This window comes from Ixodes scapularis, unplaced genomic scaffold (assembly GCF_016920785.2).
Source record: "Ixodes scapularis isolate PalLabHiFi unplaced genomic scaffold, ASM1692078v2 PGA_scaffold3__209_contigs__length_174095766, whole genome shotgun sequence".
Taxonomy (NCBI): domain Eukaryota; kingdom Metazoa; phylum Arthropoda; class Arachnida; order Ixodida; family Ixodidae; genus Ixodes; species Ixodes scapularis.
Window position 1 is genome coordinate 1,162,560 of NW_024609868.1, and position 23,193 is coordinate 1,185,752.

General features: G+C 46.9%; 1 protein-coding gene across 2 annotated transcripts; it reads right to left on the reverse strand.

The window, feature by feature from the left end:
* Nucleotides 1-347: 347 nt before the first annotated feature.
* LOC8037733 (eukaryotic translation initiation factor 4E) lies at nt 348-22,769 on the reverse strand. Of its 2 annotated transcripts, none has more exons than XM_029966278.4 (6): nt 22,646-22,769; nt 18,826-19,062; nt 14,437-14,550; nt 13,561-13,700; nt 9,103-9,157; nt 348-1,129 (listed from the first exon to the last, which is right to left on the reverse strand). In XM_029966278.4, exons 1-6 carry the CDS (start codon nt 22,670-22,672, stop codon nt 1,070-1,072), a joined length of 633 nt encoding a protein of 210 aa, XP_029822138.1. In that variant the 5' UTR covers nt 22,673-22,769; the 3' UTR covers nt 348-1,069. The 2 variants fall into 2 exon arrangements, with proteins under 2 accessions (XP_029822138.1, XP_029822136.1); XM_029966276.4 differs by lacking the exon at nt 22,646-22,769 and adding an exon at nt 22,469-22,601.
* Between the last annotated feature and the right edge of the window lie 424 nt (nt 22,770-23,193).

Consider the following 23,193-nt stretch of genomic DNA (forward strand, 5'->3'; position numbering starts at 1 on the left):
AGCCAATCAGAGCTCGGCGTCGTTCTGACGTCACTGCAGAAGCGGCCAACTTTCCTCCTGCACACAATACGTCACCGGAAGTGACATCATTCTCAATAGCAAATTTTATGATTTTATAATTTTGTTTAAGTACCAAAACTTCAGGGCAATAAAGCAAATCTCCCCAATGTCACTTGAATGCACAATTATTTTTCCTTTTGAACAGCAACGAGAAAAAAACTCAATGCCCTCACCTCACACAGGCCGCAGTTATCTGAAAATTGTGGATTAACAGTTTTAGCACATGTCCTCCAAATCATTCGTAAACCAAAATGTAATCGTCACCCCAGCAACGATTACAAACAGCCTCGCCGTTCCCAATACTTTATTTGAAAAAGAAAGTTGTAGCACTACAGCTCATGCTGGTAACAAAATACAAAAGTAGCGCAATCTTAATTTTTTTTACACACAAAAAAAAAAGAACTACAAAAAGATTATATCACAAATCACAAGCCTTATAGAAGGTGGCATTTCACAAGTATTTATTTTTAATACAAAAGCTTATTTTAATTTCTATATAAAGCAGGGCAACATACAAAACAATTCGTACCAAAGATCGGAAATGAAATGTGCCAGGCTTGGCAGTAAATGAAAGGAAAACCATAGCGAAGTAGCCACTCATTCCATTTATCCGTGCGGAAGCCCCCACAGTTCACTGGGGGCAACTTAAAGCGCCCATTCTCATTCACACTTAAAAAAAAGAAAACTAAAACAAAGGGCTGCTAAGTTTCCTGCTGAGCAGAAACTGAACAGAACATACTCCAAAATGACCCGTTCTTTGATACACTTTGCAAATAAAAGCAAACAACAAAGATTCGACAAACACCAGTCACTTTTTTTTTTTTCTTTTTTCACGGTGTAAAAAAAAAAAAGGCAACAAAAAAGAAATTAGTAAACTTCCAAGTCCAAGATGCACACCACTTGACCACCACGCTCCTTTTTCTTTCTTGCATAGAATTTCTTCTCTGCACACACAAACTCCTTTAAACCAAATTTCAATTTTTCTTGTTTTGTTTTTCCTAATTTGTTGTTAAACTTGATATCTAGCCCTCGCCGTGGATCCTTGTTTAGACTGGGTGTCAGCGTGAGCCTGCAAAAAAACAAAGTTCTTTAGAACAAAAATTACAAACGTCAAAATATTTCAATACAATGATAATCAAAAGCATGTCGACCACCGAGCATCGCGTTTAGAAAAGGGTGTGGTTTCAAATGTGATCAAGCGCGCTGCACAGTCGACCGGCTCGGGCAACAAACTCCAATGTGGAAATGTCAAATGTGCTTGCACAGTATTTTAGCCACCATTTCACAGACTAGAAATTTTTTTGTTCCTTCTCAGTTTCAACTCCGATCGAAACTTCTTAAATTCTAACCCATTGTTGGGGCCAAATTACAACTCACTGTCTCGCGAGATATTTTCTGGCTCACCAAAATGCCGCTATTGTTTCAAGCATACGACATATCGATAACAATGGTGCGATTGCTTTCCGACATTTTAGACCCCCCTTTTGGGGCAGTCAAAAGTGCATTTTGCAGCAGCAAAAAGAGCATAAGCACAATTTTTTTCTTAATTATCTTTTTATTTGGGCAACGTCGCGTTCTCAAACTATCCCAACCATTAACGTCACAATCTCACAAAGTTTGAGCTTTCAATTCATTTACACGGGCAGAAAAAACATGGTTCTCTCTTCTTGGGAATTCCCAGTCTATTCATATCCGTGTGTTGGCCCGTCCAACTAAAACAAAATGTCTGCTTTGGCTTCCCACTTTGGAGCAAGCTGTTGTAGCACCCACTGCACAGAAGGTTGGATTCCCTCAGACACTGAAGCACTGTAAGATACTGGGGAAGCAGCCCCACACTTTCACTGAAAACTGCATTAATCTAGACATGAGCGCTTGTCTGGTCGAATTGGGCGGTTAATGTATAATTTGCCCAATTCCCAAGTTTGGGAAATGTTAATAGTGGGCGCTGGTGCGGTATTTAACGATAGCTGTTAATCTGCTCTTATATTGCAACAAGATGCTCACTGGCAAAGGACAGTATGAATGGGTGTTTCTATTAGGTGTGAAATAAAACCAGATTGCCATTCGAGTTAAACTATGTCAGAATAGAATCATTTTAAATACCAAAATTGATGTTTTGTTCAAGTTCTAATGGTTGTAACAAAGCTGCGCATTTCTTAATCAATATAGAGAACGGAGATATTTGTCACGTAATTACAAATGTCAATTGTGTTTAACATATTGAAAATCATTGTGTCAACGATAAATATGCCTTCTTAAAAACAATGTAGTCAAACTTGTTAAGGCTGCTCCCAAACTCCCGTCCACTGCTCGAGTTGATTAGTTCTAATTTACTGTATTTACTGCGCCATCAAACAGACGGCAGGGCAAACAGGCGGCTCAGTAGTCGCACCGCTCCAGTGGCGCCAATGTCAGCACAGCCGAGGCTTGACCTCGCACAGATCACATTTTTGCAGTGCCCACAACTGGTGTGGGCAAATTGGTAAACATTGAGGAGTTGGTCTATATAGACGTGATAACAAGACTAGATTTGATACGAGAAATAAGCATAGTGTGCTGCCCATACAAATTTTCACTCTACACCCAAGCACACTTGCTAGATCTCAAATGAAAAAAAGAAAGTATTACATGTTTGGGATTGCAAGGTAAAGCTGCCATATCAAGATGCGACAAGTCATCCCCCCCCCCCAGTTCCTCTTTCTTCATAAGCCGGATTTTGCCTGCGCAACATCTTGCTTTGGAGAAGTGCTGGTGTGCTGCGGCGAAGCAGGATACACAGAATCACGAGGCCTACTCCGCGGTTGTCGGTTCGCTGTTGTACACCAATGCGCAGTGAAAAGCGCCCTGAACAGAGCAAACCAACCTGCTAGAACAGACCAGCAACTTGGGAAATAATGCAAATCCACCAAACAGCATCCAGATATCAAATTGAATGTTGTTCCAAGCAGTATAATCAAAAGTTCAGAATAGCAGTTCTGACCCTGTAGCAGGGCATCGGCTACAGGCCCTACACAATATACGGGCCTATACGCCTCGCAAGTGGGCTCATTTTCGTCTTCTGCGCATGAAAAAGGAAGGAGCGGTGACGTCAGAACGCCGAGCCCTGATTGGCTGATCGCGACCCCCTATCTTAGCGTCGTCTGCTCCTTTGCAACGTCGTCTGCTCGCAACACCGTCTGCGTCTGTCTTACCTTTCCTGCGACTTTCGGAAGTGCAGGTCTTTACGAGCGAGCTCAACTTCGCCTTTCAGAGAGGGCAGACGAAATAACTCGAGCGGTACGTTGTTTTTGTCTAACAACTTGCAGACGCGCATCAAGGAGGGAAGTCAAAGGACTCACTGGCGAGGTGTCCCGGGGTGCCGAGGTTTGTTTGCTAAGAACCGAGAGTGAGCGTGTTAGTGTCCGCAATTTCCCTCCCAAATCCTCCTTTCGTGTGCGGCGAGACCCCTCATTCTTTAACGGCGTCGGCGGGTTGGCGCAGTTAACGTCGTCTGCTTTACGTCCGCTAGTCAAAGCGATGGCTGCTTTACCTTTCCTGCGTCTGTCAGAGATTCACCGCTTTTTCACCGGCAAGAGTCACCGTTGTCTCGGGAAACAGGGAGATAACAAGAGGAAGAAATTGACCTCTTAATCTAAAACTGAGGACAGCGATCAAAGTATAATACGGGAAGAGTTCACAAGGGTCGCGGGGGGTATATTCCATTCAGCACACCAACCGGTCGTGGGCAGACGGTCGCCGAGTCGCGGAGTGCCTGCTAGGCCTAACTGCCGTGCTCGCTTGGTCGCGTTCGGTGAAATCGTGGCCGTTGGAGCTTTTCCCGGGTGTTTGTGGATGCAACGTTCTTGTTCGTCGTGGTCTGTTTCGAGTACTTTTTTCTTGCTGCTTGAAGTCGGGACGCGTGAGAAGCGCACGTAGAAAAATAAACGTCCGTGGGTCGTCGCTGTCGGCCACGCTGATTTGATCGTAAGAAGTGCGTAAGACAGCTTCGGAGCTGTCGTAGGATTTCGTCGTAACCTGCGCAAAACTTGCAAAAATTTCGTTTCGTGAATACGAATTTGTTCTTAAGTTATGTCTTACGCACATTTTTGGCGTAAGATCGTTTCGTGAATTTGGCCTCTGCTTTCGAAAGTCGCAAAAAGACACGACAGACGCAGACGACGTGGCGAGCAGACGACGTTGCAAAGGAGCAGACGACACTCAGATAGGGGGGTCGCGACCAGCCAATCGGGGCTCTGCGTTCTGACGTCACCGCTACCCCCTGCGCAAGAAGCAGACGAACTTGCCCTCCGCATACACCCGATATATTTTAGGACATGCTCAGGAGCATGTATCTCTAATTAATAGTAATATTTCTGTCGAACATAATCATTTTGCTTCAAAGTTTGTGCTTTTTCTAACAAACTAGAATTAACAAAACAAACTGAAAATTGAATTGTATCAATTTTCTTTTTTTAAATACTGAAATTGTAGCTCTTGGTGTATTAAAAAATGTCTAGCACAAAAAACAGGTACATATTGTAATTCTAGTTCAGTACTTTTCAACACCTATGCAGGTGACAGGAATAAAGGATCAACCCTACATTGGCAGGTTATGAAAATAAAAGACCCTTTCCGGAATTCAGTCTGGCCACTTTGATCACTATCATCATCTGAAAAATGGCGCACGAGTTATATACTAATGGCAGCCTTCTGTTTACTGATGAAGGGAGAAGTTGAAGATGCTCCTAAGCAGATGATTCAATGCCTACACATTCTAGAAGGTAGCATGATCTGAATCAGGAATCGGATGCAAGATCTGCGTAAGTGTTCATTTCTAACTCGGGCCCAGTCAAACTGTTAGTAGCACACAGTCGGCTTCCCATCTCCTTCCTGTATAGAACTTCAAGGCGTCCATGTGGGTTGGTGCTTCATACTGACTGGTTGCACCTTTTTCGCCATCGAGAGATTGAAAAAGAACTGTACAGTGAAGAGCAAATTCTCGTTTACTGTTGACCCGCGAAAGTGACAGTGCCCTATAAATATTGCAGACAACAGGTTCATTGCCGCCATTAATATGGTAAAAGGTAACTGCCATTTGAGTCACCAGATGGCACTGAATTCCAGAAAGGGTCTATTGTACAGCTGCAACGGAAAAAGAGTAGCACGAGTGACCGACGACGGGAGCGGCAAAATCGCGACACGCGGCGCTCTTGTTCCCGAGCGCACCGATAGCGAGAGTGACAGTCACGTTCCATGTCTCAACGCGGGGGCGGCCGGCAGCAAGCAGCTTATTTTAAAGCCTGCATTTTGAAAGCTATCTTATCCCTCAACTTTCTGCCGGCCACCCCCACATTGAAAAATGCAACTTGACTTGCACTCTCGCTATTGGCGAGCTCGGGAACGATAGCGCCGCGTGCCACGGTTTTGCCGCTCCTGTCATCGGTCACTTGTGCTACTCTTTTTCCGTTGCAGCTGTACCTATGTACCGCTATATTCCTAAAGAGTGTGTTGGTAAAGTATACTAGATACCAGAAAGAATAAGACAAAGAGGATGGAAGAATATACTTGTACATGTTCGTCCTTTCTATGTTTTATTCTTTCATATGTACCGAAAAACAGTGTTTCAAAATAATTGAGTTTAAGAAAAAAGACGGGTGACTAGCAAATTGTTACTGGCACCAACACACTCGGTCATTTCTTCAATAGCCACCAGCTCGGTAGCCATTGTTAGAGTCGTGTCTTCACTTTTCGGCCTTTCGTCTTGCTTGCCGGGCCTCTTTTGTGACCCGTCGTGTCCGCAAAGTATATTCGAGTGACATCAACTTCCCTCAGCCACTTGATGGTACTCCACCCAGGGTTCAATCCAAGGGACTTCAAAATACTGGCTCGCACGATGCACCCACCATCGAACGAAAGAACAGCGCCCAATGTTGACATTTTGTCGTTCAAAAACAAGGGTGCCTAAAAGTACACACGTGGGAAAAACGTGCACAACCTCTCGAGAGTGTCTCGGTTAAAAAAAAATCTTTGCAATAGTTGCAAGATAATTTTTAAGCTGTAGTTCATTCCAAACATGCTTTTAAATCTGGTCACAAGGGGCCACCCACTACTCACTTTTCGGAAAGTGTTTTTTAGCCTGAAAAATAACTTTCTAAGAAAAGTGTGACAATGGAAAATGTGCACAAATAAACTTTTCAAATTAAAAAAAAAAACACAATGTAAATATTTTTTTTTTGTTTTGTTTTTACTTTGTGCGTATACTAATGGGTAATTTCAGCACATTTTCTTGAATTTACGGATACGACGCTTTTACGTGAAAGAAGTGTCCTCGAATTACTGGGTGTCCGTTTCTTTTTTATGCCCCGTGTAGTATCGTAGATATCCTATTTCCAAGTTTTGTTTCGGGGGTCTACGGCGAAACTGAAACTACTGGCTCGAGCATGAGGGCAACCCTTGTGATCAGCTGCATGGCCATCGTGGGACGCAAAGTTTGTATTGCAGCACAATACTGTTACTGTTGCAACTGGCCTAGTCGCAAGGACAGCTTCAATCAGTCAGATAAAATATTATGACTGTATTAGCGCTTTTGCAAATATCAAAAATTCGTAGCAGGCATATTACATAACAATAGAATGGCCGGCCAAAAAGCGAGTTTGCCACGACTGACGCTGGCGAGCCTCCCCTTATCTTCAGAGAAGAACTGCTATCTCGGTGGTGTGCAATGCAGGTTGCACAAGCGTTATGGAAGCTAATCGTAAGCTCACGCTGAGCAGGAACAGACTAAACTATGGCCACCAGTGAATGCCACCTTCGGCACCACAATGCACTTCAATGAGCAGGAAGTCAATGATCTCTTGAAAATTGAAGATGACATCAGGGCACAAGGTTGCTTGACAAACAGCCAACCCACTGAATGCCCACTGAGAAGCTGGTGGTAGCATTTTTAATAGTGGTTTTAGAGTGTACCGTGGTTTCCCATTAGTGTAATATTTTAACAGTACTAATCTTATTTAGTCTTTGTAAATTGGTATCAGTCATTTACTCGTTCAACTTTTGACCGGAGTTACCCTTTAAGCCCTTCACCGTTTTCTTTTGTTGCAACTTTTGATTCAAAATTGTTTTTGTCTTTTTCTTTATTGATCTGTGTGGCCCAGGCCGCACTACGTCTCCACAATAGGTTGTTATCCTTAAAAACATGTATAATAAAAAAAAACATGCGCTGCCATCTGTGAGCAGTACAGCAAACTAAGCTCTGAACGAGCCTAGGCCATCTAAAAGAGCCAAGGGGCAAGGTAGGGCGTGCGGACAAACTACACTGGCCCTAAACGGTTTGGGTACGGCTCTAGGCGGACAAGCTAGGCTCGTCTAAAACGGTTAAGGGGTTAAGTTCTGGCACAACGTTGAAACAAATTCCTCACATTTTGGCAAAATGTAGCAGAATGTGGCATGGCAAGCACTTTGGTGGAAAATGGCACAGCAATCGCATCACTGCGATAATTAGAACAAGTGCACAATAGGCATTCTTCCCTCGATTACAGTTTCCTTAAATAGCATGCCACTATTTTTGTACATTTATCATTGTCATACACTTTTCTTCAGATCATCTAATTGGCTAAACCCACACATAAGCAGATGGAGACCTTCATGAACATTTGCAAATTCCCCAGAAAAACGAAAAGATGCTTATGTATCAACCAATCAGGACTAGGCTTTGTGCACACAATTCAAAAGTCTCGCTTTCTACACAATGCAATATTTTCTGACTACTTCCAAACATTTAGGAATAGAAATAAATTCTAAAATTTCTCTACTTGCCAGCAATGTGTTTGGATCACAAAATCAGCATTTCTGGTCTTTTATAGCAGAGAGCTAACTACAGCACGTCCGCACTTGTAAAATTGCACGGGCAAAAGAAAATAAAACTTTTTTAAAGGGGTACGGAAACGAAATTCTAGCGCTCATTTTCTAGCTTTAATGTGTTGCATGTTGCAGCATAACCTCAAAAATACCAGTCTTCCATTGAAAGGCAAAAGCAAACTAATTTTAAATCTAATTAAATGAGCTTTCAATGTGCAACCGGTGGATGCATGTGGAGCCTATTTGGGAGGTAATCTAGCAATGTTGGGGAACTTGCTACGTAGTCATGACGTAGCAAGTTCCATCGAAGCAGCGCCGCTCTTTGGAATTGTCCATTTTCCTTCTTAGCTTTCCTTGTCAACTCATACACTGCACATTGTAGCAAACAGTCCAAGAAGACGGAAAGGAGGGAGTCCCCTCTTGCTCGAACCCACGTTTGCGTACCATTCTCCCCCTAGAAGATTAGCCCGTCGCTCAAAACCGACAAAAGTTGCCTTTTCCACTCCGCTCACCCCTAAGCTGACAGTGCTGTGGAAGCTACGTGCTCTTTGGACCAGCGACACGCCCGTCACCCCACGGGTAGTTCGAACGGCTCGGTTGTGACGCACTGACGCTATTCACACCACCACAACGCTGACAATGCCACCAACGGCAAAGCTCATAGCCACGCCAGCCTTGCCAAGTCACGAATGCAGAGAACCTTTTTTCCAGTTCTTGTTTGTGCCAAATATCCCATGACGCATTGCGCTCTCTGTTCACTTCTCTTCGACCGCTTCCTCGAGTGCCCCGTTTGGAACGAAAAATATAGCCAGCCATTCAAAATACAAACGTGCGATTATAACTTAAGTTATTATCCGTTATGCTTGACTCCTTTCCGAACAAAATTTGAATATTTCAATTTTCATTTGAGTACCCTTTTAATGAACAAAGCCCCCTGCAACAATGACAGAATGCCAATCGGTGCCATTTACAGGAGAAGCCCACTAAGTCAGGAAACACCGACAATATTATGGCGGGCGCAAAACCAGAGCCTGTAATGAGAGTTTGACCATGCTCAGTTAACTTCCTCCAACCACTGCCTCGTCACTCGATGAGCTTCCTTCGCAAGTCCCGCCTCAGAGGCACTGTCGACACTCAAGCCGCTGCCAGAATTTGTTAAAGACGTGTCTTTGCAATCAGTTGAGAAAAAAGATTGTGGAAACTCACTTGAAATGGAACGATGACTCGAGGGTGCAAGTTTATCCTCTCCTTCAAAACTTTGCTGAAAAGAAACAAGCAATCACCACAGTCAGGCCACACAGAAATGGGCACAGCCAGACATCAAAGAAGCAAGCAGCTACAACCTATACACAAATTCATCTCTGTTACGTCAAAGTGCGGTGGTGGCGCGTCGGGCGCACTTGCGGTCTGGGGCTGTGGGCGGAAGCCACCATGGGGCACATGCATTCTTTTGTTACTTCGGAAGAAACCGGACAAAAACCTGCTTTCTTGTCAAAACACTGCGACTGGGGCTTTACCAAACGAGTCGGCAAATGTTTGAAGAACAGTTTTTATGCATTATCTGCCTGCTCGGTTCGTCCGAGAACGTGAACAGGGGCCATGAAAAAGAATTGCATTATCTTCCCGAGGGGTACCGTCACACTTCAACGGAAGAACGGAGTGAAGTAGAGTGAACATCGGTGAACTGAACGCGCGCAGAAATTGGTTTGCTCTTTGTTTATACAGCCTTGATGGAGATGCGCCTCAACGGGTAATCGGTCTCTTAGCTGTAGATGAGAAATTTAGCCAGTGCAGTTCAACCGCTAACCTGGGATTCTTAACGTGCATCACGCAGTAGTCATCACACGAACGCGTGCCGGTACGAAACTCATCCAGATCGAAACGGGCGGGGGTGGCGGGGACTCGAACCCAGGAGGTTCCCAGCGCAAGCTTTTGCTCCACGCTCCGAGCTGAGACGCGTTAGCCCACTCGGCCACTTGCTCCCCTTGAACGCGCGCAGCGCGCTACCGCTGCTTATATTCACGCTTGAAGGAGAAGAGACTAGAGGAGGAGAGTTGCGCATGCGCGCGCGGTGTGAGTAGAAGCGAACGCACGCGAAGTGCACGCAGCTGGTAGCTGCCTGCACTTCGCGCAGCTGTTGGAGAGAGAGAGAATGCACGCGCAGCTGTTGGAGAGAGGGACGCAGCTGGTAGCTGCGTGCACTTCGTGCAGCAGTTGGAGAGAGAGAGAAGGCACGCGCAGCGAGGAGAGTTGCACATGCGTCGGACTACGACGCCGCGGGACATAGCCCGAGCAAGAGATGCTCCGCATCTAAAAACAGACGCCGTCGACCACGATTGCTTGGGCGGAAAGCACTTTGGATTGATTTCACAAATACTTGTGGACGTCGGATTTATTTGTTTTGTTCCAACAGAAACACGGGAAAACCGTCAAGCTGCACGGACCACCTGGGGACTACGTTCAGTGCGTCATCACATTTAAACAGCCGCCTCATCAGTCGAGCTGTCGTCTGCTCTCTCAAATGCTCCTGCTTGCCGTCTGCTCATTCAAATGACAGCGGCCCGTAGACCAAACTTTGATCCGTTAATTGTGATAAGAAGTGCAGACCTCAAAAGACTTAAGTTTGAAGGTTGCTTCCGATAAGTAGGCTTGGTGTAAACAGTAGAGATATAAGGCAATGTTGATCATTGTTACCAGTGGCCATCACCGACTCGTTATGCCTGATTCACTCGGTCCGATTCTGCTTGCCATTTTCAGTATCGACGTCGACATCTCAGCTACGGTTCAGGCTTTTGCAGCCCGAGCAACGTCATGACTGAAACTAGCGAGCAGAACCTCACCATGTGAATCAGGCTTTAGCGTCCATTCTGCGGAGTCCACGCGGAATGAATCGCCACATGTAACATTATTCACACTGAGTTTTGCGGTGTAACGAGCCTCGTTAATTTTGTTGAGGCCGCTCAAGTAGTCAGAATCAATTCCAACGAGAAAAAGAGCGCGGGGACTCACACCTACGCCGAAAAAATCCTGTTCCAATGGTTTGTTTATGGGCGACGGCGAGCCTCTTGCCCACATCACGCATGCGCGGTGGCGTCCGCTAGGGGCACTCCGGTTTGTTTGTAAACAAGAGTTGGTGTATAGTGCAACATGAAAGGGCGACTCAGGTCAATTGCTAAAATTCTGGGATTATGGGTGATTGTCAAAACTACTCATAAACCGCTCTATGTCATTCGTTTTTTGGAAAGTTAAAATAGTTTTCTTGCAAAGCTCGTTTAGACGAATATCACAAAGCCAAACCGAAACCTTGCCCGTGGCAGGCAACATTGGTCCTGCTCGTCAACTACTGGACAGCATGTGTGCACAGAGACGTTGGCTATGCCATCAACGAAAGCGGCGGACGGCGCACCACACTCTTTTTCTCTCTCGCCCTCGCGCCAGGAATAGTAAAAAACAAACAAAACAATTCTTCCAGTTCTTGATGTTCCCGCACAGTGTTGGCCGTGTCCACACAGCAAAAATGACTGTGGTGCTCGCACGCTGCGTGTCGCCCGCTAGACTGGGTGGATATTAATGACCATTAAGCCGCCCCAACTTCCTTGGCGGTTTAAGGGTAAACATAAACCCAAATTGCAAAAGACAATATTTTTTTTTTTTTTAATTTGGGGTTTTCGGTTTTAGAACCTAATTATACATTCATACACTAAATTTGATAACCATACGTCAAATAGTTAGGTTGATATAAAATTATTTCAACACATTGTGAGGCAGTAACAAATAAAAGAGTTCAAGGTTTGAATGCATTTTTCTCAATTCCACTTTTTGCTGCAAATTTCGTAGAAAGGAATCTTGTTCGAAGGTAAAAGTGTTCCAATACCACAATCAAGATGTTTCCAAACTGAAATTTACTGGGGAAGCCAGCAATCTACTTTTTTTTTTGCTTTAAGCTGAAGTCCTCATAGAGAAAAGCTATGATGTTTTCAAAAATTGAGATACGACAGACAGATATGCACCTCATATTTTGAAGTAACAACTCTTCCCGAAATATTTAAATTTGAGTTGTAAAGACTAGATGGCCCGAAATCCCACATCCCCCACTTCATATTCTTGCAGTCAAAATGCTGATTATGTATTAGCTTCATTTGCATATCATAGATTTCTTAACGAAGAGCGACACATCTTTTTAGGTAGGTATGTAAAACTGTCCTAGGGCCCTAAACTCGTCAAACACGAAGTTGAGGCCGAAGTTGACGGAGCGGACCGATTGGACAATCACGAGGACTTTGCGCTTGTCGCCAGCGTCCAATCGGCGCAATCCGCAAACTTTCGGCTCCAACTTTGTGTTTGACGAGTTTAGGGCCCTTAGAGAGCTGGAAGTATGCATAATACACCTCCATCCAATGTTAAATCTCCATCACCAAAGGAGTTTAGATGTTCAATCTCTAGCCAGTGTCCCCCCTTAAACTTTAAGGCGAAATTATGCCGTAATATTTGACTCGTAGGCTTTTCAGATCACACAACACAAAAAGACCGCTCTGTTTTCTCAACATCAAAATTTGACCAGAATTGCCCTTTGAACCGGAGAGAATGTTTGCACCGAACCCATCTTTCGCAGTTTGCCCCCGGAAGGCGTGACGAAGTGTACGAAGTAGAGCCTAAATAAACCTGGAGGCATCGGTAAACAAAAAGCGAATCCGGACCAGTTCCCGGAGAACATGGGGCAAACTATTTACTGCGGCAATTTTGCTGCAGCTGCCCGTGCTTCAGAGGCCACTCTGAGGAAGCTTGCTACCAAGTTCCCCTCTTATGCGCTTTCACTACCAGCAGGTTTGCAACTTTTATCAGGAAGTGGCTGAGGGCAACTTCGAGTCTCGTTGACAGCGTCGAATAGTACGTGCTTGCATTCACCAGTGCTGCCAAGAGCGTCCCCAGTATTACCGTTGCAATCCCCCTCGATGTTCAGCAACCGCCTGGGGTGTCTCAAGCTTGCACGCGTTCCTCCTGTTTGAGCCAAGCGACGTTGCAGTTCGACAGCAGCCTCGCATCCACGAGCAAGCCACGCGCTTCGAGTGCTCAAAATGTTTAGTACTCCAATTCGGTACGCAGCACCTATTAACTGCTGTGACCTTTCCAAGGAGCTGAGCAAATGATGGGGAGCCAATACTCTTTAAAACTCTTAATGGACAACTCTAGTCAAAAACGAAACCAAAACGAACGACTGGTACCGCTTTAGTGGCATGAAATATGATCACAATGAAAATATTACACCAAAGGGAAGCCGCGTAACTTGTAGGTTAATTTCTAGGCAACAAGCGGAGCACACGTCTCTTCATCCGCTCCGTGACTTCCTGCCAGCCGTGCAGACACGGCACGTCGGCGTCTGGTCTTTGACGAACGTAACAATTTACAAACTTCCTATCAATTCCGACTTTCAAGAAAGCGACAGCAAAGAGGCAGCTTATCTAATTGGCTGGTTTAGGCGGGATGCAATTGTTGAGCAGACAGACCGATCCCCCTTCCACCGCTTTCAGGTTCCACAATTCCCTTTCCAGCCAGGAGTGGCGAGCGTCTCGCACAGAGCAGTCCGGAGAATGGCAAAGTACCTTTCCCGCATCTAAAAGCCTCCTCTCTGTCCATCCTCCGGGACGAGGGAAAGAGAGCCCTCACCCAATCTTGATGTTGGCCTCTGCATGGCGCACGTCAGCCGTCCACACGGCAATCTTGTCCAGCTTGGCCCTGATCTGGACCACGGCGCCGCACACGTCGTCGCTGAACTCGTCGAAGCCCTCTCCAATCAGGCACAGCAGCTGGGTGTAAGGATGAGCTACTTCAAAGATTGTCCCGCCACTCTTCCCCTCTTACCAAACTCTGCGCCCGGCAATGTGTTTCCCACATTCTCATTTCCTCCTAGAGACCAACACGTCGTTTACAAACAAGTCGGCCTTCTCGCACAGAAACCAGATTCGCGCACGGCATTGCGCGGGAGAGCCTCCACAGCGGCCTGACGTCGCAACCGCACTGTAATCAACTTCATTTTACCAAAGACCTCATTTCGGTGACTGAAATGGGAAAGCGAGATCGTACTGCTCGCACAGCGCAGGGTGCAAGGCCAACGGGGGTCGAAGGCAACCACGAACGATGCGGGAACGAAGCGAGACATTAACGATTCTACATATTGATTTACATTGAGACAAAGGGTAACTGTTAACATCTGTTTGCTCCCACCGGCCCCCGGTTAGCTCAGTTGGTAGAGCACTCCGCCAGTCTCGGAGAGGTGCCGGGTTTGAATCCCGGGCCGGTCGCATCTTTTCGGTGGCCACCGGTCGACCCAGAGGGTGCGAGCTGCACTCCATTTCGCGTGAAAAGCAATTTATTCTTATATAAATCATCTCCACCTCAGGGACTTGCACTATCGTCGCAACTTAAAAAAAATTTAGTTACGAATTACATCAACTTTTATTTACTGGTTGCTTTAGAGCTTCGGTCTCAACACTAAAGTTGGGCAGATTGGAGAGCCAGAGAGTCGACGAAAGGATGGCTCACAATTTCCAGCCAGTAGTTGTCCAGGTCTGCTGTCCTCTGGTTCTTGTTCAGGTTGAAGAGCCAGCGCCCTCCGGACTTGTTCCGCGAGTCTTCCCACATGGGCTTGATGCCGTGCTACGAGGAAAAGGGCCGGCAGTCACCTACATGAAGATGGCCCCATACAGACCCACCGCCGAAAGAAGCGTGGCCCCCGGTCGCCTTTTCCTAAGCCCCGCGCGACTTGGGCCACGAACATACGTGCCAAAGCTACTCTTTCCCAAGTAACCGAGCAGTCTCGGCAGAACGACACAGTCCTCACCGCAGCAGCGCATATTGCCCGCCGTGCTGCTACAATCGCCGTGCATCCAAAGCGCGTTGCCGCATTTCCGACCGTAGTGTCCCATTCTGGCCAACCACCCAAAGGGCAACGATTGACCTCGCAAAAGCCCGGGTGTCATGCTGTCCGAAGCCACAATCCTGCCAATTGGGCGTACAGACAGCATCAGAGCGTCGTCTTAACTCTGCTGCCTAAGCTTCTGTGGACCCTAGAGCTGGACAGTGACCTGCGGCAGGCCTCTGCCACGTTCCTTGGCGCTACTGCAACGCTCATACGGCGCCGTCGGGCAAACATTGAGGGATTCCTTAGGATGTGGAAAGCGCACTGGTCGGAGACACGCTCCAGGCACCGTACCAAAACCGACTCTGCTGCTGCAGCGCGGCAATTTCCCAAGGGTCGGAAATGCGGTATTTTTCGCACAACCCCTAGTGGGGGTGGGGAGACGAGGCAGCCGGGAATGAGGCACGACTACTGTACAGCTACAGAAATAAACATAAGCCATAATCCACGAGCGGAAGTCCAAACGGCAAAGGGAACGTTTAATAAACGTGACAACGAGAAAAGCTGTAGCATCCATGTTCTGCGGCGGATGTGGCGCACATACATACAATTCCAGACTCATACGAACTTTCGAGACAAAGGCGCGAGGGTTTTGAAGGACTTCCCAGGCCCTGTCGGGACATTTCCAAAGAGACAATATAATGTTGTATCCGGTAGTTTTATACCGAAACAATATTTCCGATGCATCGCAAGTGCCATTTTTGTTATATAAAAGAACCCTTTGCAAATGTAGCGCGAATAGATACTTGAGGGAACACTCGCAGTCGGGTTATAATAGTAATAATAACGTTTATTCGATATAGTAATTTACGAGGAACCGGCAATTCATGCCAAATTTGGCATGAATTCCCAAAATCTGAATTCCCTGCCGATCCTGCGTCAAGGTGGACAGGCAGGAGCTTTACTCTCTTCTAGGGATTAATGTCCGATAAATTGGAGCAAGTGAGTTCAAAACTATTAATGCTTAGGTTAGTCTATGTTCCTCTCAAACAGTCACTTTTCAAAATTAACTTTCATTCGACAATGAAATGTCGGCGTGTTTGGACCTCAGAAACTGCTTGTCTCCAATCCAAGAAGGTAGGGCGAGGGTAAGACGGGCCGGGGAGGAGGGAGTAGACGAAAATGCTAAAGAGAGAAGGAGGTTTGCCCCTCTCTTCTCCAGCATTCCGTCAGATCAACGAGTGCCGCGTCTCGTCCACTCTGCCGCGTCGAGGGTGTCTGGATTTTTCCCACCAGGCTCACGTTCCACCCGAAATGGCCAGCCCCCTACCACTCTCGAGACCAAGGGTGGCCAAGCTGCGGCCCGCATGCGGCTCTTTGCATGTTATTATGCGGCTCTCCCTCACCCCCACACAAACGCACACTTCCCCGCCTCCCTCCCAATCACACGAGCACTTCCCCAAAAAGAGAAATGGAACGAGTTTTAAATTGAAAGACAGGTTGCGGTTGGGTAGTCTTGTGCTAATGCTACCTTAAGTACAGTTTAACTGCTTTTGACTCCGATATAGTGAAAATAGTTTCGTTTATTGCTCTGGACAAATGTTTGCCCCCCCCCCCCCCCCCCCCCCCCCCGCGGCTCTTAACCCTTTGCTGTCATGTGTCGGGCCACGCCCGACATCGAAGAAACGCGCTTCCGGTCCGGTGTCGGGCCTCGCCCGACACGCGTTCCCGCGCCCTTTTAAACGTGCTCCTTCGCTCTTTTTTGCTGGATTTGTGGCACCATTTCTAGGAACGTTTATACACTTCACTTTTGAAAGGGTTTCAGTTTTTCCTCATAGAGGGCAGAACTAATCCTAAACAGTCTAAACAACGGAGGAGCGCGCAAATTTCAACTTTGCTGCCATGAGGGATGGCCACGTTTCAGCCACGCTCATTTTATGGTAACCCTTCGCGTGATGCAGTTGAAAGTGACGACAATTTCAGTGAAGAGGACAACTATATCCCTCTGACAGATGATGAAGAGACGTCCCCTGCTGATTTGAGCGAAAGTAGTGATGAAGATGAAACGACTGCTCAAGGCAACAACCGCGGAGCCGCTCAGCCACACGCATCGTCCTGGAGTTTGTACACGAACAATCTCCCGGACTTTCCTGTGCTTACCTTCAGTGTGAGTAATCCCGGATCCCAAATTGGGCCCTCAAATCTTCAATCTGAACTCCAGTTTTTTCAATTATTTTTCACGGATCAACTGATTGGAGAAATCAATCACGAAACAAACCGGTATGCGTGCGAGAAGATTTCGTCTGCGGAACCTCTTGCAAAACATTCCATTTGGAAAAGCTGGGAGGACGTCACTGTCGATGAGTTCAAAGCATTTCTCGGAGTCCTTATGAACATGGCTCTGAATCCCAAGCCAGACATCAAAGAGTACTTCAGCGAAGAAATTCTGAAGATGCCTTTTTTTTTCGACTGGTGTTCACCCGAACAAGATTTCTGTAAATTTCTCCTCCTCCGCAAGGTCCATCAGGACAGCCGACACGTGGCAGCAAGGTGAGAAACGTTGTCAGCTACATTGATTCAAAGTGCAGAGAGCATTTCAAGCCCGGTCCGAAGATTTGCGTAGATGAGAGCACCGTGGGCTTCAAGGGGCGAGTCTCCTTCAAGTGTTACAACCCACAGAAGCCGACAAAGTGGGGCCTTCGGGTGTACGTACTCGCAGACTGCGCAACTGGGTATGTTTCTGCATTCGAGCCATACTACGGAGAGCCTCCCTCGGCCAGACCTTCCTTTCACTTGCTGAATCGTTCTTCACCTTCTCGAGAAAGTGCAGTGCGCTTCGCCTGGAAGGGGGTACCACCTGTACACAGATAGGTTTTATACGTCGCCAACACTCGCCGAGGAGTTGCTTTCGCAGGACGTCAAGCTGACGGGGACTGTGATGACCAACAGAAAAAATATGCCGCAGCAGCTGAAGGAAAAGATGAAGAAGGGTGACGTAGTTGCTTACCGACAAGGGAACTCGTTCATGGCCCTTGCTTGGCAAGATAAGCGCCAAGTAACTATGCTGAGCTCAGCTCACAACCCCTCGATGAAGGCTGTGACGAGAACTCAAGCTCATGGTCAAACTGTGACGCTCCAGAAGCCCGTCGTCAGTTGCGACTATACTGAAAACATGGGGGCAGTGGACCGAGCCGACCATTACTGCGCAAGCTATGCCTTCTCTCTGAAATCTCTCAAGTGGTGGAGGAAACTTTTTTTCTGGATGCTTGAAGTTTCCATTGTCAACAGCTATCTACTGATGAAAATGCAGATGGACGCAAATGGACTGAAAGGGCAGAAACACCTGCAGTACCGTCGCAAGCTCATAGAGCAGCTTGTCGGGGACCTCCGAGTGTGACCTAAGAAAAGAGGTCCGGCATCCCAATCCGACTGTGAAGAGCGGCTAGATGGAAGGCAGCACTTTATCTACAAGCTGCCAGAACGCAGCAGCAAGGACTGCGCAGTGTGCAGTGACCGGAAAACTAAAGGGGGCAGGAGAGAGACAGTTTTCTTCTGCAACACCTGCACCAAGCATCCCGGCCTCCACCCTGGAGAATGCTTCGAGAAGTACCATACACTGACGAAGTTCCGCTAGAAAACGCAAGAAAGCAGGAGCTCTGCAAAAATAAATATTTCATGTTACCTTTGTACGCCGAAATAATTTTATGTTTCCGTGGCCCGTGCATCCAAAATAGTTTCTGGCCGGAACAACCATTAAGTTGGTCAAAGTATCTGACCGCAAAGGATTAAAAATTTCGTGGTTTTGGTTGCGGCTCTTAGGCCGGGTCAGCCTGGCCACCCCTGCTCTAGGCATTGGTTTTTCCTTCTTACGCACCAAGCGCATTAATGAGCACCATGAGACTAAGGTGTAGCAAAGACAACAAGCTGTCCCTACAGGCAGCTGCCAGGCATTTCATGCGCTACAGGTCTCTTAATTGGGACGCCATGAAAGAAAAAAACTTCCCTGGAAAATTTTAAAAATCAAAACTTACAACTCAATACAAAGAGTGCGACCATTAAGAAAGAGAAGGTACCTTGAAGAGGGAGTAGTCACAGCCCAGGGGCAGCTTGCTGGCCACCTCGATGTGATTGTAGAGTGCCCAGAAGTCCTCCACTGTGTCGAAGGAGGTGATCTCCAGCAGGTTCTCCTCCCAGCTGCGGTTCTTGTCATTTTTGTAGAACCAGAGGCTCCACCGGTGCTGCAGCGGGTGCTTCATCAGGATGTCGCACCCCAGGGGCTCCCCGCCCTGCTCGCCCGAAGCCGAGTCGCTCTGCACACGCCACAACAACAATGCCTTTGAGGCTTGCTTTTGTTACAGCTACGCCTCTCAGTCTCTACAAATACGGGCCCACTAATAGCCCCTTCCTCTGGCAAATAGCGAGCACTCCCAAATCTGGGAGCATCCGGCCTCTATGGTAGAGCGGTCGAGCAACGGCTCTCGGAGGCACACAAAGCGGCTGACGGAGCTGCTCTGCTCGCTGGCATTTCCGCTGCATGGCCGCCACCGCCGCTGTTATGGCACCGTTGCTGCTGCTCTCTCCACCACCGCCACCCTTCGATGCCTCACCGCGTACAGCACGAAAGCTGTTGCGCTGGAATAGCGCGGCTCGCATTTACTGCCTTCGTTTATAAAGCAACCGATAGACGTACCCTTCTCACAAATAATAAACACCCCTAAATTGGAGCGACTTCTTGCACATCTTAATCGCAACTGTCTGTTTGGAAGGAACGTCGACACCTCCGCACCGCATCGCTTCGCCAACCTTCCAACAGCTCGTAAAAAGGCTTGTAACAGCACTGCATCCCTCTGATAACTTCCTATCATCAAGTGCTACTGCTGTAATAGACCTTTTTCAAAGGCCATCGAGCAACATTGGCAGCCACCCATGCTCGCTCATGAAGCGCCCCATTGGATCAGAGCTCTCGCCGAACGCCGACACAGCCCTCGTATCCAATTCACCCATGTTCGTTTGCCATACGAGCTCGCTACTTCCGGCTACCGTCAGATTCTCTCACGCTTCCAGTTTTTCTCTTTTTTGTCTTACATCCTTTTGTTTTTTGTACTACATTCTACAATGCGTGCAGGTTCTTACAAACGTATTACTAGTACTCCTCCAGAGGAAAATCTTCTTAACCAATCGATGCACGCTGAAGAACAAATAAATACACTACCGGAAGTCTAGTGGGGCACGAATGCTGTGGTGCCCTCGTGGTATCAACACCCGCTGAACACTGTGAATACATGTTCGGAGTATGTGGGCGAGCAATGGCGGCCAGGAGTAGGAGCGGTTTATTGCTTTTATGGCTGCCAGAACACTGCTAATGAAAATATAGAAACTGAAATGCTGCGAGTGACTATGGATCAAACTTTTCCGAAAAAGGCAGCACAGAGAACTTCTCTAGGTCTCCAGTTGAAGCAGCTCAATGAGACTGTTGGCTACAGATCCACCAGTGGCACAAGGAGAGATCACTCGAATCTCGCGAAAGGCACAGGAATCCACTCGCGCACCGAGCGTTCACAATTTGCCGGGGAAAGAAGCTCTCAACGTCGAAGCTGCAGACCATCGCAGTCTCGAGCACTGACACGAGCGGACTGTGGAATCAAAACAAAATTATGTCAACGTCGTTTCGGCGTTGAAAACTATGCTTTCAGTCATCAATTACGTCGCACCTACCTCGACCTCGTGGGATATTTTAAAAGCGATTGAATGCAACACGGTTAACCTTTGTGAGAAACTAACTAACTGGACACATTCGTAAATATGTAATTATCTGTAACTTAATTACATTTCACCTTGAGTAAATGCGACTTCTAAAAACCAACTTACAACTCTGCAAGGGTCCAAGCAGAAAGCTACAACGCTAAACAAGCTCTATAGTAAGTTACAGGTCAAGAAGGTAGCGGCAAATGCTCCTCAGAGGGATTCATATATCCCTCCGCCACCTCTGCATCCAATAGCGTCCCATCGTTTCCGTGACGTCGTGACAAACGTGGGAGTGTTTTGCCTTCCTGTAAATATTTGCCTTATCTTTCGACTTTCACTTAGCATTGTGGAAGCCACGAGAGAGAGATTAGAGTTTTCCCCCTCCTATGGAAACAAATATGATTTTGGGGGGGGGTTAGGTTCTCCCTCTGATGCACGCAAAAGCCACTTTAAGGGGCTCGGTTCCTTCTCCGATGAATACAAAGGTCGCTTTCTTAAAGAGTGGAGGTCGGAGACAAGTTGGCATCACTCTGTAGCCAATATCTGTTCATTGAAGCGGATCAAGGGGCATTTCCAGTGATATTGATTTGAAACGGGCGCACGCTTGTGGGAGGAGCCTCTCCTACCTTCTTGACTTGTAACCGACTATAGTAGTGACCTAGGCCAAAGTCAGCCGCCACTAAAGTGCAAAAGGAGCTCGGAAACACTGCTGTCCCCTCGCCTGACAAAGCGAACACAAATGCCATCCACTGTCAATCACCACCCAAGCAACCTGAAATCCGCTCAGCATGTGATTGAAGTTTTTGACGTGGACTGCAGCAATCCCTCAATCGTTCCTAGGCGAAGTAACATTTGAGAGGCTGCTCTGCTGCATAGCCTAGCAGACAGCCGAGAAACCCCCGCAACTAATATTTCAAGCTCAGCAACAATTGGCGTTCTGATTTCCATCTAACGTTCCTCAATATTTGAATAAACATGCCGTGACATTTTTATGGTGGGGTGCTAAAAAAGGAAGTCCGGCGCGGTTCGTCCTTTACAGGCCTTGAAAAATTTCAGCTGAGTGGACGAGGCTGCACTATGAAGACATTTCCCATGTTCCACTTAAAAAGGGTGCTACAAAACACCCACTCGATTCTTTCTGCTAGGCAGCCATTCGGAACAGTGAGCTGCGCTCAATTTACTAACACACAACTAGGGGAAACCTGCTGCACCGTTCAACTCACTAAGGATTTCATGTGGAGCAAGAAATAGCCATACGGCTCGGCAAAATCGCGAAACGAAAAGAAAAAAAGATAACTCCAAAATTCCTCAGAATGAGAAAAAAAAGAAAATGACCTCGTTTAGCGCACATTTTGAGCATCATTTCTCCTTGTAGCGAGCTTTTGCTTAAAAATAGGTTAGTGAGCCCATCAAAAGTAAAGAAATAAAAATTAAAAAAAAATAAACAGTTCGTTGACCTCTACTGCTCAAAATACGCAAGGAAAAAAAAATTTATTAGAATTAATTACTGGCACCGAAGACTGAAATGTCAACGAGTGTTTCAGAACAGAAATCAAGGATGTTCCGGTGAAGGGGCAACGCGTGGTTGGCTTGGGTTGGCTGACGGGTCATGCTCACGAGAGCCGGCGTTTGCGGAAAACCAGGAGATCCCGAGTAGACCGGCAAGAAGCGACGGTCTCTGAACGACTCATTCGACGAAATCGGCGCTAATTAAAGTGCCCGAAACGAAACTCTAGAATAGTCTTGTTACAAACCCATCTTAATGACACATGAAGCACAACAGAGAACGCGAAATTCCATGCCTCGCTTCAAGCGACAACCAACAAGGAATTAAAAATCTCGCGCCACGCTTGGTCCGTTCCGCACATCAGACAAGTCGATTCTGTATCCCGAATTCAGGCCTACTGCCGAAATGTGGTGACGAGACAAACGAATGAAAGAGAGCTCGAATTCCGAACTCCTTAAGCCTACCGTAAGATCCGGCACATCGCGGACGACCATATTGTCGAAACGAGATAGGCTCAACCGAATAAGCTGGGGTCGCCGCCGGAAAAAATCGAGATTAGCTCGCAGGAGGACAGCTAGCTGGCTCAACCACGGACGAGTGGGAACGGAACGCGAATAGCAAAATAAAATGCGCTGACATACCTCGGAATATTTGTCTTCCGCCGCCATGTTCAGCAAATTTGGACCTTTCGTTTGTTTTATTTTTCGTTCTGGAGCGCCCCCCAGCGTGCGCAGCGCGCGTGTAACGTTAACTTGGACATTTCCCGCTTCTACAGTAGCGCCAGCCTTGTAGGTGAAAAAAAAGTCACTGATTACTTTATTGGAAGTATTAAAATATTATAGTATAACAAAATTTATTGAAAAATTACCAAAAAGTAATTAGTTAATTTTTGCGTTAGTCTTTTAGTTTTTTAATACGAAATAAAAAATGCCTACATAGTTCGAAGTGGTTACTTTTTGTTTCGTTTTGTGAGCGCGACTCAAACCGGCCAGTTCTTGATCGGTGGTTTTCGGGCGGAAAGAAACCGAATTTCGAGCCGCAAATTCTGTTGGTAGATTGGCCCTTTGCATTGCAGAGACTGCACGTATCAGCCGGCCTTTGACGAGGTGACGGTTGAAGGGAGGCATAGAGACAGGGTCACTCGCGAAATTAGTGAGGCTTTTTATATTTCTTGCCACGGAGAAAGATG